The 14,115-nt window shown below is 42.1% G+C and overlaps 1 protein-coding gene across 4 annotated transcripts in view; it reads left to right on the top strand.

Annotated features, from left to right (window-relative positions):
• LOC126088534 (uncharacterized) overlaps positions 1-14,115 on the top strand; it is a 200,549-nt gene that overhangs the window by 50,393 nt on the left and 136,041 nt on the right. For all 4 annotated transcript variants that reach the window (XM_049906708.1, XM_049906710.1, XM_049906711.1 and 1 more), the window contains exons 4-5: positions 4,835-5,068; positions 5,723-5,992. In XM_049906708.1, coding sequence (XP_049762665.1) covers positions 4,835-5,068; positions 5,723-5,992 — 504 coding nt within the window. The remainder of the gene's footprint in view (positions 1-4,834; positions 5,069-5,722; positions 5,993-14,115) is intronic.

Below are 14,115 nucleotides of genomic sequence, written 5' to 3'. Positions count from 1 at the left end.
CAACAGCTTTCATTAAATTATACCAAAAGAGAGCAACTTTCAAAATTGTAAAAGGAGTTAAGCAAGGTGACTCCAGTTTACCAAAAGTATTTGCAGCAATAGATTTTGAGTCAGTTAAGCTAAGATGAAGGAAGAATACAAATAAATGAATGGAGAATCTAGTATAATAAAGGCCTGAAGATTAATTACAGTAAGATGAACATAATGTACAGTTTCTCTGCAAATAGCAAGAAGTAAATATCAATGTAGAAGCACACAACAAGATTGTGTACTAAAAACAACTTAAAGAAACAAGCAGACTCATCCTAAAATATTGTCCCTGTGTGTAGAACCAATACAAAATAGAAGTTATTGAGCATATACACTCCTGGAAATTGAAATAAGAACACCGTGAATTCATTGTCCAGGAAGGGGAAACTTTATTGACACATTCCTGGGGTCAGATACATCACATGATCACACTGACAGAACCACAGGCACATAGATGCAGGCAACAGAGCATGCACAATGTCGGCACTAGTACAGTGTATATCCACCTTTCGCAGCAATGCAGGCTGCTATTCTCCCATGGAGACGATCATAGAAATGCTGGATGTAGTCCTGTGGAATGGCTTGCCATGCCATTTCCACCTGGCACCTCAGTTGGACCAGCGTTCGTGCTGGACGTGCAGACCGCGTGAGACGATGCTTCATCCAGTCCCAAACATGCTCAATGGGGGACAGATCCGGAGATCTTGCTGGCCAGGGTAGTTGACTTACACCTTCTAGAGCACGTTGGGTGACACGGGATACATGCGGACATGCATTGTCCTGTTGGAACAGCAAGTTCCCTTGCCGGTCTAGGAATGGTAGAACGATGGGTTCGATGACGGTTTGGATGTACCGTGCACTATTCAGTGTCCCCTCGATGATCACCAGTGGTGTACGGCCAGTGTAGGAAATCGCTCCCCACACCATGATTCCGAGTGTTGGCCCTGTGTGCCTTGGTCGTATGCAGTCCTGATTGTGGAGCTCACCTGCACGGCGCCAAACACGCATACGACCATCATTGGCACCAAGGCAGAAGCGACTCTCATCGCTGAAGACGACACGTCTCCATTCGTCCCTCCATTCACGCCTGTCGCGACACCACTGGAGGCGGGCTGCACGATGTTGGGGCATGAGCGGAAGACGGCCTAACGGTGTGCGGGACCATAGCCCAGCTTCATGGAGACGGTTGCGAATGGTCCTCGCCGATACCCCAGGAGCAACAGTGTCCCTAATTTGCTGGGAAGTGGCGGTGCAGTCCCCTACGGCACTGCGTAGGATCCTACGGTCTTGGCGTGCATCCGTGCGTCTCTGCGGTCCGGTCCCTGGTCGACGGGCACGTGCACCTTCCGCCGACCACTGGCGACAACATCGATGTACTGTGGAGACCTCACGCCCCACGTGTTGAGCAATTCGGCGGTACGTCCACCCGGCCTCCCGCATGCCCACTATACGCCCTCGCTCAAAGTCCGTCAACTGCACATACGGTTCATGTCCACGCTGTCGCGGCATGCTACCAGTGTTAAAGACTGCAATGGAGCTTAGTATGCCACGGAAAACTGGCTGACACTGACAGCGGCGGTGCACAAATGCTGCGCAGCTAGCACCATTCGACGGCCAACACCGCGGTTCCTGGTGTGTCCGCTGTGCCGTGCGTGTGATCATTGCTTGTACAGCCCTCTCGCAGTGTCCGGAGCAAGTATGGTGGGTCTGATACACCGGTGTCAATGTGTTCATTTTTCCATTTCCAGGAGTGTACAAAGAAGAACAGCACAAATGGACACAGGTTTGTTTGACCCATGGAAGAGTACCATGGGGATGTTGAAAAACTAAACCGGCAGACACTTGAAGATAGGTGCAAACTATCCTGTGAAAGTCCACTTGTAAAGTTTCAAGAACCAACCTTAAGTGATAATTTAAGGAATATATTAAAACCAAAACAATGGAAAATCCAAATTTGAAAAGCTACATGAATTGGATAGATTGCTATTCTCCAGATGAAGGAGGCAGTGAGCAGCATGGAGGAGGTAGTGAGCAGCAGAAAGGAACATTTTAAAAGTGACAGCTGGACCAACCTTTTGCTAAGCATGCTGCGCAGTGTGGTCTGATGGACTTAAATGACTGCTTTTCATATCATGCCATTTAGATTCTTCATAGCAACACCAGCTCTTCCAAACTGCATATCCTGCAACATTTTCTTTGTTCCCGTAATCCCCCTGGCTTCTACCTTCCCTAGTCCCTGTACCCCACCTGCCTCTATCCCTTTCCCTGCTTTCATTCCAGTCTCACATATGCCCTCTTTCCTCCCATCCCTTCTGCATGGTTATTTTCCTTTTTCCCTACCCCCTCCCCTTCCACCTCCCCAACACAACTCTCCCAATGCGGCATCTAGCAGCATATCATCCTGTCCCCACCACATCTCTCCACATTCCTACAGGCAACACTACATCTTCTCCCATCCCTAACCTGCTGTCCTTCCCCCTCTCCACCCCACGTCTGTTCTGGACCCACTACTCAGCCCAACTGTGTTCGCTACTCATTGCTACACATTGCTCTTAAAGGACAGTAGCAGCCACCAAACTCAACCCTCACCTCAATCAGGAACAATGAAGTTGTCCATGATGATGTCACCCCACTCCCTCCCCCACTCCTCCCCACTCTCTCTCTCTCTCTCTCTCTCTCTCTCTCTCTCTCTCTCTCTCTCTCTGTGTGTGTGTGTGTGTGTGTGTGTGTGTGTGTGTGTGTGTGTGTGTGTGTGTGTGTGTGTGTGTGTGTGTGACAAGGTTAAGCTAGTTACAGCTCACATAGAGGTGTTTAAGTAACCATTCTTCCCATGCCCTGTATGTGAATGGAACAGGAAGAAGCTCCAATAACTTGTACAATTGACAATACTTTCTGCCATGCACTACACAGTGGTTGCAGAGTTTTGATGTACATGTAGGTGGACACTTAGAGAAATTAATTGGTGGGTAATTATGACCTGGACTTCATATGTGAAAAGGAATGCTGTATTTGGAAATAAATTTCTAGTGTGCTATAAGTGGAATGTCTATATCATGTATACAGCCAGTATTTACTTACGTCCTTGAAACATAGACATTCAAGTGACAAACAGTTCAAAAACAGAGGGTTATTTTATGAGTAATGGAAAGACGCATGGTGGGGAATAACAAGAAGCATAAGAAAGAAAAACAAATGGACAAGAGAAGAGATCAGAGTTGAGAACATGATAGTATTACTAAACTGTACTGGAGGTGGGCTGGGCATATAGCAAGATGAAATGATGAGAAATGGACAAAGCTGATTCTGTGTTAGATTCCCTGTATTAAGAAAGGACCTGGGGGATGATCTAATGGAAGATGGATTGACAATATAAAGAAACTAACAGGGCAAACATGGAAATGCATTTACTAGTCTGAAAGAGGCCTATATCCAGCAGTGGATGGAGGACAATGATGATCTTCATGCTAGCTAATCATGAGTGAGTACGTTATTTTCCAATCAATGAATCACTGTGTTCTAAGGTCACTCATCAGTCAGTCTGTGATGCACACAATTCACTTCAGTGGGGACCAAATGATGATGCATTATTTTCAGCTTCAGTTTCCCTCTGCTTTCTCTTTGCATGTGTTTTGACAACAGAGTCAGCTTAAAGTGCCTTCTACGTTAATAACTGGCATCAAAGGATTATAGTAAAGCATGTTCCATATTGCTTCCTATTCTTCCAACAGCATTGGCACAGTTTTCCCATTGTTTTGTGTGAGAGGATGTTGACAAATAATGCCTCTGAATTTTTTATTTGAAAACTCTTAAAGCTCTAAAAAAATGTTTCTGACATTCTACATCTTTATTCTTGGAGTTTACATATTTGCAGCCCTCTACTGCTAGATGGCACAAATTTTAGTGTGTAACATGGAAGTGTGTAACATAACTATGCTGGTGCATGAGAGACAGCATGCTGTAATCAAGTTTAAGATTCAGAGAGTTCTTCGACACCTGGAGCTTCCTCTCCTTCAGCTTGACAATGCTAGATCACACACAAGTGCTATGACATCTGCAACAATCTCACACCCTGGGTTCACTGTCATCAATCATCCTTATACATTCCCAACTTGGCCCAATCTGATTTTCATCTGTTTCCAAAACTTAAAGGACACCTTTGAGGATTTAACTTTAATAGTGATGAAGCAGTGCAAGCAGAGGTGAGGTTGTGGCTCTGTCAATGAAGTCAAACATTCTACAATAGTGGTATCAACAGATTGGTGTCTCTGGAGAAATTTGTGTATGTCACCAAGGTCACTATATTGAGAAATAAATATGCAGGAATGAAGAATAAAGATGTAGAATCTTAATAATGTTTGTTTTATTCTAAAAACTTCAAAGTTTTCAAGTAAAAACTTCTGAGGCATTATTTTTCAGCACCCTCTCATACCTAATATGTCCACCATACTAAGTCACAACATATGAGAGACTTTGCAAAGAAATGTTACTAGCACCAAATAAATTAGATGGTCAGGATAGATAACCTCTAAAGTATGAAATTTATATGTACCACTGATTTGACTTACTTATTTACACAGATATCAAAAACCTAACTGATTGTCAATCAGTTATTGGTCAATTTGTTTTAGTGGCTTGCATTTTGGGAGTTGATTTACTTTCAATTAAGTTTGGGGGAAAATCTGTCCTTTTAATTAAGCTTTTTTTTCATTTCTGCAAATTCTATCAGCTTTTTCCTGGGGGAAATTTTAAAATTTTTTTCTTTAAGAATGTTTTATGTGTAATCTAATGCAAAGATTCCAAACAGGCTGAAGATGCAGTATGCCTAGCTGATTATTGTGACATCATGCGATGTGAGGTACTAATGACACAAGAAGTAGGAAGTGGTGAATCAGGAGAATCCAGTCAGGGAAACACTGACATTGAAGTGTGGAGTGAGTCAACAGCTTATCGCACTGCACTGTCACCGTCGGGACCTCGAGACCTTGCTCGTGTGCTGTTTAGGAGAGGACCATATACTGAACATGACAGACAGCCACAGGCAAGGAAATTTGTAAATTTCTATTTATCTTCCACTTTTTTAGCCCATGCTACACAAATAGCAACCAAAATAGGAAAAGGTCTTCATGACAACATTACTAATGTTGCTTGATTTTGAGAAAACATCTTTTATTCTGTGGTGTATATGCACTATTGTTAAAATTTCTGTGACAGGTTAAAAGTGGAACTGAACCCAGAACCCCTGCCTTACCAGTTAAGTTAGTCATGCTTGCCTTGTGGCCAACTTAAAGTTTCAACTAGTCCGTTGTTTCTCTATTTACTTTCTACGGTGCACAAAGGCTGTCTTAATGTGCCACTAGTCCCTTAAGGGAGATAAGATAATGTAATTGAGAGCACACTGCCTGCTAAAGACAGGGATTTCCAGATTAAGTCCAGTCTAGCACACAATTGTAATTTGGGGGAAAAATGTTTTGATTGATTCAGGAATTCTTATTATGAGAAGTAGAATTTTAATTGGACAAAAGCAGATAAATGTCTTTTTTCAATTTAGAGTCACAAATGTGCTAAACATGCCCATGTCAAAAGCTCTCTGGTAGAAAAGTAAACATTTGAATGTCATTAACAAAATTAATTACATGTAGTTTTAGCATTTTATTAAGCAAAAAATTATTTTAAGAAAACTCCTTCATTTCAGGAAGCACAAGGGTCCACACCAAGTACACAACCCAGTGAGAATCACTGCCCTCGCACTTCGCAACCACCAACTTCAGAACAGCATCAGCAGCCTCAAGCGACTTCTGACACTGACACAAATACTTCTGCACCGGATACCTGTGACAGCGGAAACCTTGTTGACTCATCTGTGCCTCCAGGGGATCGTAAGCAACAAAGACTGAGTGAGCTGCAGAGACTCAAAGCCAACTGCAAACCAGAAGAACTTCAAGGCCTTAAACTTCGGTGTGAGGTATTATGATATTCAATTGTTACTTTATCATTACAGTGTTCTTTGCAATCCACCATAATAATTTAGCAATCCATCATAATAATTTATAAATGTGCATCAGTCATAAGAAAAGAAGATGATAACCAGCCCAGTTGTATAATTAATCAGATCAGAATTGGAATGACAACTTTATATGTGAGAGCTAATTTTCCAGTAGATAGATGTACAAGGAAGTGAGGTATTTGAGACCACTGAAAACATTTTAGACGTTCAGAATATAAATATATTTATACATACGCTGGCAAAGGTATCCACCTATTAATAGTTTATTGTCCATTGCCTGGGATACAAGAGGGAGGAGGTTGACTTGCATAGCCATGGTAGGGGCTTGGTTTTTGTTTGCAAACTATGTTTGCACAACTTGCAGGTGAACAGCTATCTGATCAGGATACAGAACTAGGGAATTCAGAGAAAAGTGATTCAAAAGCTGAGTTTTGATTGGCGCCATGCTTTCTTCCTCTTCTTTTTCTTCTTATTCCCTCTGTTGTGTCTGCTTCTGTGGGAGTCAGCACCAACACAAACAAGGAAGGAGAGAAGTTGTGATGGCTGGTGGCACGAATCCAAAATCATCTGTACATAACATGTTAAGATTAACTGAAAAACTTAGTGTGCCTCCCACGTGCAATTACATTTATTAACTATTACCACTTGCAGAATGCAGGCTAAGTATTGTCTTCCTATTACTCAGTATTGATGCTCTTGAAGACTGTGGCCAAATTAGGCTGACCAGTGATGGCTGGTTGGTTAAATCAACATCAACAGGGGGCGCTGAACTCTGTCTTCCTGGAGGTGAGGCAGTGCCCGCTTTTTCCATTAGCACGTGGGTCAGCACCTTCTCAATGCCATATCGCAGTGCTGCACTGGTTGGTGTGCAGTCGATGCTTTAGACAGGAAGCTGGGTGGCATGAGTAGCCAGGAGCTGCACCTGGGACTGACACTAAGCTCCCAGCTGCACCCCGACATCTGTCCTGCACTCCAAGTGGAACATCAGTGGGAAAACCCCCTGGAAAGGCACCCACCCTCTTCCTGAGCCAGTGTGATGAAAAATGAAGAAGGCAGTGATGATGATGATGGTGCCTGGTCCATGGCATGCATCGGGACGAGCGCTGAGAAGTTGAGCTGCTGTGGCAGCAAAGGAGATTGGTTTGACAGGTGGTGCTGAAGAGGCACCCAGGGGCAGCTGCACCGGCTACAAGATCCTGGTAGGACCCGAATCTGTGGAAGAATCTCGCAATTGACAAACATTAATCTGGTTCTGATGGTGGCCCAGCAAGAGCTTGAATTAAGTACATGAAGCACCCAAATTTCGAAGAATTGTTTCTCTCTCCCAGCACCTGGTGCAACCAAAAACTCTGAAAAGAATATAATCATTAATCACAAAGCAATACTTGTGGAGAATGCAGGGGGCTGTGTGCTGAGGTGGATGCAGCAACTGGAGCAGCATGTGGTGGTGCCGGCCAGGTAGAAGTTCTGCCGTTGATGGTGTGATGTATTGTGAGGAAGCCCAGCAGTGCTTGCTCCTGTGTGTGGGAGGCACATATTTATTCATATGCTGCTTGAACATATGCACAAACTGTTCAGCATCACCATTCAAGTGAGGATGAAAAGGAGCACCAGTAATGTGAGTGATACCATTAGCTGTACAAAACTGTTCAGAATCCTGAATCTTAAACTGTGGCCTGTTCTCTGTAACCAACACTTCAAAACCTTTCATCAAAACACAGATGACAAAGCCTGAATGGTACTACGCAATGTAGTTGAGTTTATGGGCACCGCAAACGGATATTTGCTAAAAGAGTTCACAACAGTAGGCCAATGAGTGTTCCAAAAGGGACCAGAAAAGTCTATATGCACTCATTGTCACGGCAACTGAGACTTTGGCCAAGCTGAAAACATTTGCAGATAGGTCGATAGAGTTTCAGCACAAGTGCAACACTGTGATGTCATCTGTTCAATGTGGGCGTCCATGCCTGGCCAAGCACAGTGCCGACGCAGTAAACTGTTGTGTGTGTGTAATTCCCATTGTCCTTGATGGAGCAGTCACAATACATCTTTTGGCAACACTTTAGGAATAAGCACATGGCATTGTCCAGAGTCATGTTGCAGTAAAATCATACCATGCTGGATGGAGAGGCTATTCCGAAGAGCAAAATATCAATGCACAAAAGAATTCTGAATGTCCTTCATTGAATGACACCAAGCAGTACAGATGCAGTGCAACAACAGCCTCAAGTCAGAATCTGCTTCTGTGGCCTGTGCAATTTTCCTGTCGCTCAGTGGAAAAGTCCGTAAAAGTTGAATGTCCTGCACATTGAGCTGACAACTAGATGTGGCAGTAGCATCGAATTCAGAATCAGGATCAGCAGCAAGGCTAGAAAGGGCATCAGCATTTTGCATGCTTCAGTGTGTGCCAGTACAATATTTCATACTGATACTGTGACAGTAACAAGGGCCAACATTGCAGCTTCTGAGCCTTGTGCTGCAGAACAGGTTTGGATGGATGAAACAAAGACTGAAGTGGCTTATAGTCCGTCACTAGGTAAAACTTCTGACCAAACAGATAATGGTGAAACTCTGTCATTCCATAGATAATAGTGAGCATTTCCTTCTTAATTTGAAAATGGTTACATTGAGTCTTGGTCAATAACCTGGAAGCAAAAGCAACTGGCCTGTCCTGTGAACCAAATCTGTGTGAGAGCACAGCTCCAATTATGTATGAAGAATTGTCCACTGCCAAAGCCACAGGCTTAGTGGGATTGAAATGAAAAAGTTATCTGTCACTAAACAAGGCATTTTTAAGTTTCTGGTTTGCATCCTGACACTCTGTGGTCCAAACAAAAGACACATTCTTCCCATGCAAAGGATGCAATGGAGCCATAATCTGGGCTGCATTGGGTATAAACTGAATGTAGTATGCCAACTTCTTGAGAACTGACTGTAGTTCTGTCACATTCCACAGAGCAGGGAGGTCCTGTTTGCCCAGCAAATGTGAGTGAAGGGGATGAAAACCTTGGTTATTAAGAACGGGGCCTAAGTACCAAATTTCAATCTGAAAAAAGGTAGATATGTCCAGGTGATACTTCTGCAAGTACTGAAAAAGTGTATGAAGGTTACTGATATGTTCCTCCAGTGTATGGTCTGACATCACAATATTGTCCAAGTAATTTGAACAGAATGGAACTTTTGCAGTAAGCTATTCTAAGTAGCATTGGAATGTGGCAGGCACGGAAGTGCTGCCAGAGGGTAAGCACAAAAATTTGAACAACCATAAATGTGTGTTGATCGCAAACACTTTTTGAGACTCATCATCTAGTGGAATTTGCAAATATGCATCACATAAATCATTTTTTGAAAAATAGCGGCCTGCACCAAGCCTGTCCATTAATTCCTCAAGGTGAGGCAACAGATAAGTATCAATTATTGTTTGTGGATTCACAGTGGTTTTAAAGTCAATAATTACTATACTAAGAGAGAATCCTGTTCACTACCCATTCTTTAAGTTCAATTGCAACTTTGTATCGAAGTACCCAAGTGACAGGATGTGCTCAAAAAAACTTGGGTTGCTCATTGTCCTTCTTTGTAACATGCACCACAAAATTATTTGCTCTGCCAAGTCCTTCAGAAAATAAATCAGGAAATTCCTCAATCAAGTGAGTAACACTGTCTTTTGAGTTGAAAGTAGAAACAGAAAGTACATTCTTCTGACTATGATGACCAAATAAATCAAATGAATCTAACCCAAAAATATTTTCAGTCTTGTGAACACAAAATTGTAAATGTCTCTGTTCTGGTGTGAGACTGGAATGTGGCAGGCGAACTACATGTACCAAGCACTGAAATGTCCTGACTGTTATACCAGTAAGTTGCATGCAAGATTTTGTCATCTGTGGCGAACCCAGCTGTTTGTAAGTGACACAATTATGCAATGTAATGGAAGTGCCAGTGTCCATCTGAAGTTGCACACAGCATCCAGCAAGTACTTGGGTGGGGTGAACGCACATCCTGAATTTGTTTGTTACTAATACCGGTAGACGGTCTAGAAAAAACTACATTCACTGAATGAGAAGGTGCTCCACACTTACAAGAGCAAACATGGGTGGAGTTATCTTTCTGTTGCAGGCACATAGACTGTACATGACCTGGCTTTCCACAAGTAAAGTAAGACACATTCTGCAAAGGGCAATATTGTATCTTATGTGTGTAAAAGCAGCAGGGACATGATTTCACAGCAGACACATGCATTGACACTTGTTTACTTTGGCCACCTTACGGTGGCCTGTTTGCATGTGGCAATTGGTTGCGAGGCCATACCTATTTGTCACTTTGTGTTGCATTGAAAATGGGAGCTACCGCAAAAGTTTCCCACAGAGCTATCATGAGTACTGATGTTCAGCAGTTTGTAAGACTCATTTCAAAATAGGATCAGAACATTTAAGAATTTGTTCATGAATCCTGCTGTCTAGTACATTGTATGTAATTGCATCACAAATCATTGCATCACTATAGTACTGTCCAGAGCTACATTGAAAATGACACTGTCATGTGAAACCCTGAAGTTGACTGATTCACTGATGGTATGTCTGTTCTGGCTGTTTCTGCAATTGAAATAACTTACAATGCGCTGCAGCAACCTGTACCTTAATACTTAGTGAGGGCATAAATTAAATCTTCAAAAATTCAACTCCAGCCTACTAGCCGGGAATAATTTGTGAGTGAGGTGGTAAACTCCTGTGCCAGCCATTGACAAGAAATAAGGAAGTTTCACAGTATCTTGCACTTGATGTGTAGCCAGGACTGCCATAGGTTTTGGAAATCAGGAATATCAGGGAATTTCAAACACATCAGGGAAATCAGGGAAATATTAAGGAAATTTGAAAAAAGAAAAAAATACACAGGAGAAATGTTGTTTTTGTCTCAGTGGATGAAATGGTGTGTTTACTGAGGTGTCATGCATCATCACTGGCTGGTTGTGACTGAGTATGTGCGGCACTTCCTTATCCCTCATTACTACTGCTTCTCCCCTTCCTACCACTCCCCTCAGCTTGCTGCCACCACTTCTTGCCGCTAGCCTAGCAGCTGCCGATGAGAGGCATGAGGAGTGGTTTGTTTGGATCTGATTCTCAGACTGTAGACGCAGCTGCTGGAGACAGCAGTCATTTATATATGAGTTGTGTCTGAGTGATTGTGTGAATGTGTGTGTGTGCTCCCATTTTCTGACAAAAGTATGGCTGAAACTTCTATTGCGAGAGTGTGATTGTCTTTTCTACATACCTGTCTGTGACTCAGCAATCATCTTTACAGCGAGTTGCTACCTATCCTCATTATTATTAATTCCCAGAATATTTGAACAAGTTATCTGTTGCATGGATTGATCACCGTGGTCTCATTTCATCAACATGCTATCTGTGGCTCATGAATAGCTGACCACACAGTGAACTTCCATGCCGGGCCAAAACCGCAGGCCTTTTTTTGTGAATATCTGTAATAGATCAGGTCTGCTGATCTGAAGCCTCTTAGCTTCCACTAATGTGCAGGCACTGCCCTTCAGATCTAGTATCATTAATCTGCCTGCAGGCCAGGTCTGTTTGTGTGTGGCATATTGCAGCGGATTTTCATAGTTTATCCATGGACACAGGACTGTGGTGCTCTCAGCAGGCCAGAAGCCATGGGTGATGGATTTTAGGTAGTGTAACTGTCTCGCCAGAAGTAAGTTGTATTATGTGGCATTTTATAGACATTCTATTTCTTCTAGTACATTTTGGCATTTAAAAAGTAGTTTATATGTTAGAAAGTATGGAAGATAAGAAGACGAAAATTGTGTCAGTCACTGGCAGTTTGTGTGCTGTGTAGGCCTACTCATATATTTCTTGAAAGAAAAATCACAAAATACCTGTAAAATAATAGATGTAACACAGTAGGTAATAACTGACAATAACAAACGTAGTAGAACCAACATTTTATTGGCGGTCACCTACAGTGTTGGTTTATACAATTCTTCTTTGCCTTATACACTTCTTTTGAGGGGCCTACTTTTTTTCTGAGGTTATTTCTGAAATCAGTGAAGATATTTGAAATCTGTTTTGAGAGTCCAAGGAAATGCATATTTTTGTTCTCAAATGTGTTTTGTTTTATTGAAATAAAATAACATCAATGGTCTTAATGAAACACATATACCAATTGGCTTGCTTTCTCCATCTAAAAACAGTTTGTTACAAAAGATGTTGATGTTAGTACTTAAGATTTTTGCTCTCACCAGGAAATGCCATCTGCTTGCAAGTTTTTTTTAGATATTTCCTCATTTTCACTAATGTTTCTTGCAGCATAGCTGCAGAGACAGATTGTTAACTTACGCCTTAACTTACCCTTGAGATTTCAAAATTTGTCAGGGAAAAATGCTAGAAATTGTCTGGTAATCAGGGAAATATCAGGAAATTTCACTCGGGGAAACTTGTGTCAACCCTGGTAGCACAAAGAGTATCGAACTCAGCGTAGTTCTCGTTCCGCTCCTCTTGCTGGTCACAGAAAGCTCAGAACAGTGAAATGCAATGAGGTAGTGTCATGGATGTGGCTGGCTATTGTAGTGGAGTTGATGCAGCAGCAACGACTTGTGCATTAATGAGTTGCTGTACTGCCATCATCTACTGTGACATTTGATGGTTCTGAAACTGAATAAACTGCATTAGATCAAAGCCAGTGGCAGCTGGAGGCATAGGCACAGGTGAGGGTAGGAAGTGGGTTAGAGCCATTTTAGTAAGGGGAGCACCATAACAAAGTAATTATTCACAATTAGCAAAAGCAAGTGGCAACTCTGCAGGAAAGAACACAGTTAGTAGCAATGCACATCTGAAAGAAAAGAGAGAAATATTAGTGATGCGCTATAACGGAGCAGCATAGAGCGAAGGCAGCATTGATTCTGGAACCCTCATCCCCCAGATGTGTTGGCTACTGTGGGAGTCAGCACCATCACAGACAAGGGAGGAGAAGAGTTGTGATGACTGGTGGCAAGAATCCAAAATGATCTGTATGTACCACTTTAAGATTAATTGATTGCTTTATTTCTAAAAGGAAAAAAAAAGTAATTTCTTGTGCCTCCTACGTGCAATTACATTTATCCACTATTACTACTCGCAGAATTCAGGCTAACTATTGTTTTCCTACTACTCACTACTGATGCTCTCAAAGACTGTAACTGAAATGAGCCAACCAGCGATGGGTGGCTAATTACATCAGCGTTAACAGGGGGCGCTGAACTCTGTCTTCCTGAAAGTGTGGCACCACCCGCTTTTTCCATTGGCACATGGGTTAGTGCCTTTTTGATGCTGTTTTGCAGCACAACACTGATTGGTGTGCAGTCAATGCTTTACAACTGCACACCCTCTCCATATCACATAATGTACTGACTGCTCTCCATTTTATCCTTTATCTACCAAAATTTCTTTCCTCCTTGGCTTCAACTGTTTTAATTTTACTGACTGTTTTTCTTGCCAAACTTGACACTTATGGATACATTCTTTGCCAGGTTCATTCATTCTTCTTCTACCTTCTTCCAACTTCTTTTGTTCACTTGCTGTCTGAAGTTCTTTCCTAATATCGTCATATCTGATTCTGTTCTTTTCTATCACTTGGTAGTTCTTAAGAATTTCATTGCTGTGCTGTGAACACATCATTAGTGACAAATAATGACAATTTCCAAAGGTAAATTCCCAGTGAATCTGGAGAGCATGAGTACTGAAATCACAAAGGTTGTTGTAGGCATAACTCTAGTTTATTGACACTGCATGTCGTGATACTGACCTGATTCTCACAGTCTCTCCTCGGGAGTACCTCTCTCAATCACCACAAAGCTGAAAGACTAAATAAGTGGGGATGTCATTGCTCAAAGATGTACATGACATCATAATTTAGTTTTCACTGAACATACATTTATTCTTCACTAAGGTCAATTATTAATAACGGTGACCAATATGTCAACTACCAAAATATATAACAAGTGTTCAAATAAAAAGGTATGGAACATTGTAACAATCAAACTGTTTGAAATTTGCATCTGCCACTTTGGGATAATATAGTGAGACATCTAGGGA

This window comes from Schistocerca cancellata, chromosome 6, assembly GCF_023864275.1.
Source record: "Schistocerca cancellata isolate TAMUIC-IGC-003103 chromosome 6, iqSchCanc2.1, whole genome shotgun sequence".
Classification (NCBI taxonomy): Eukaryota; Metazoa; Arthropoda; class Insecta; order Orthoptera; family Acrididae; genus Schistocerca; species Schistocerca cancellata.
This window is presented reverse-complemented; position numbering and strand designations above follow the sequence as displayed.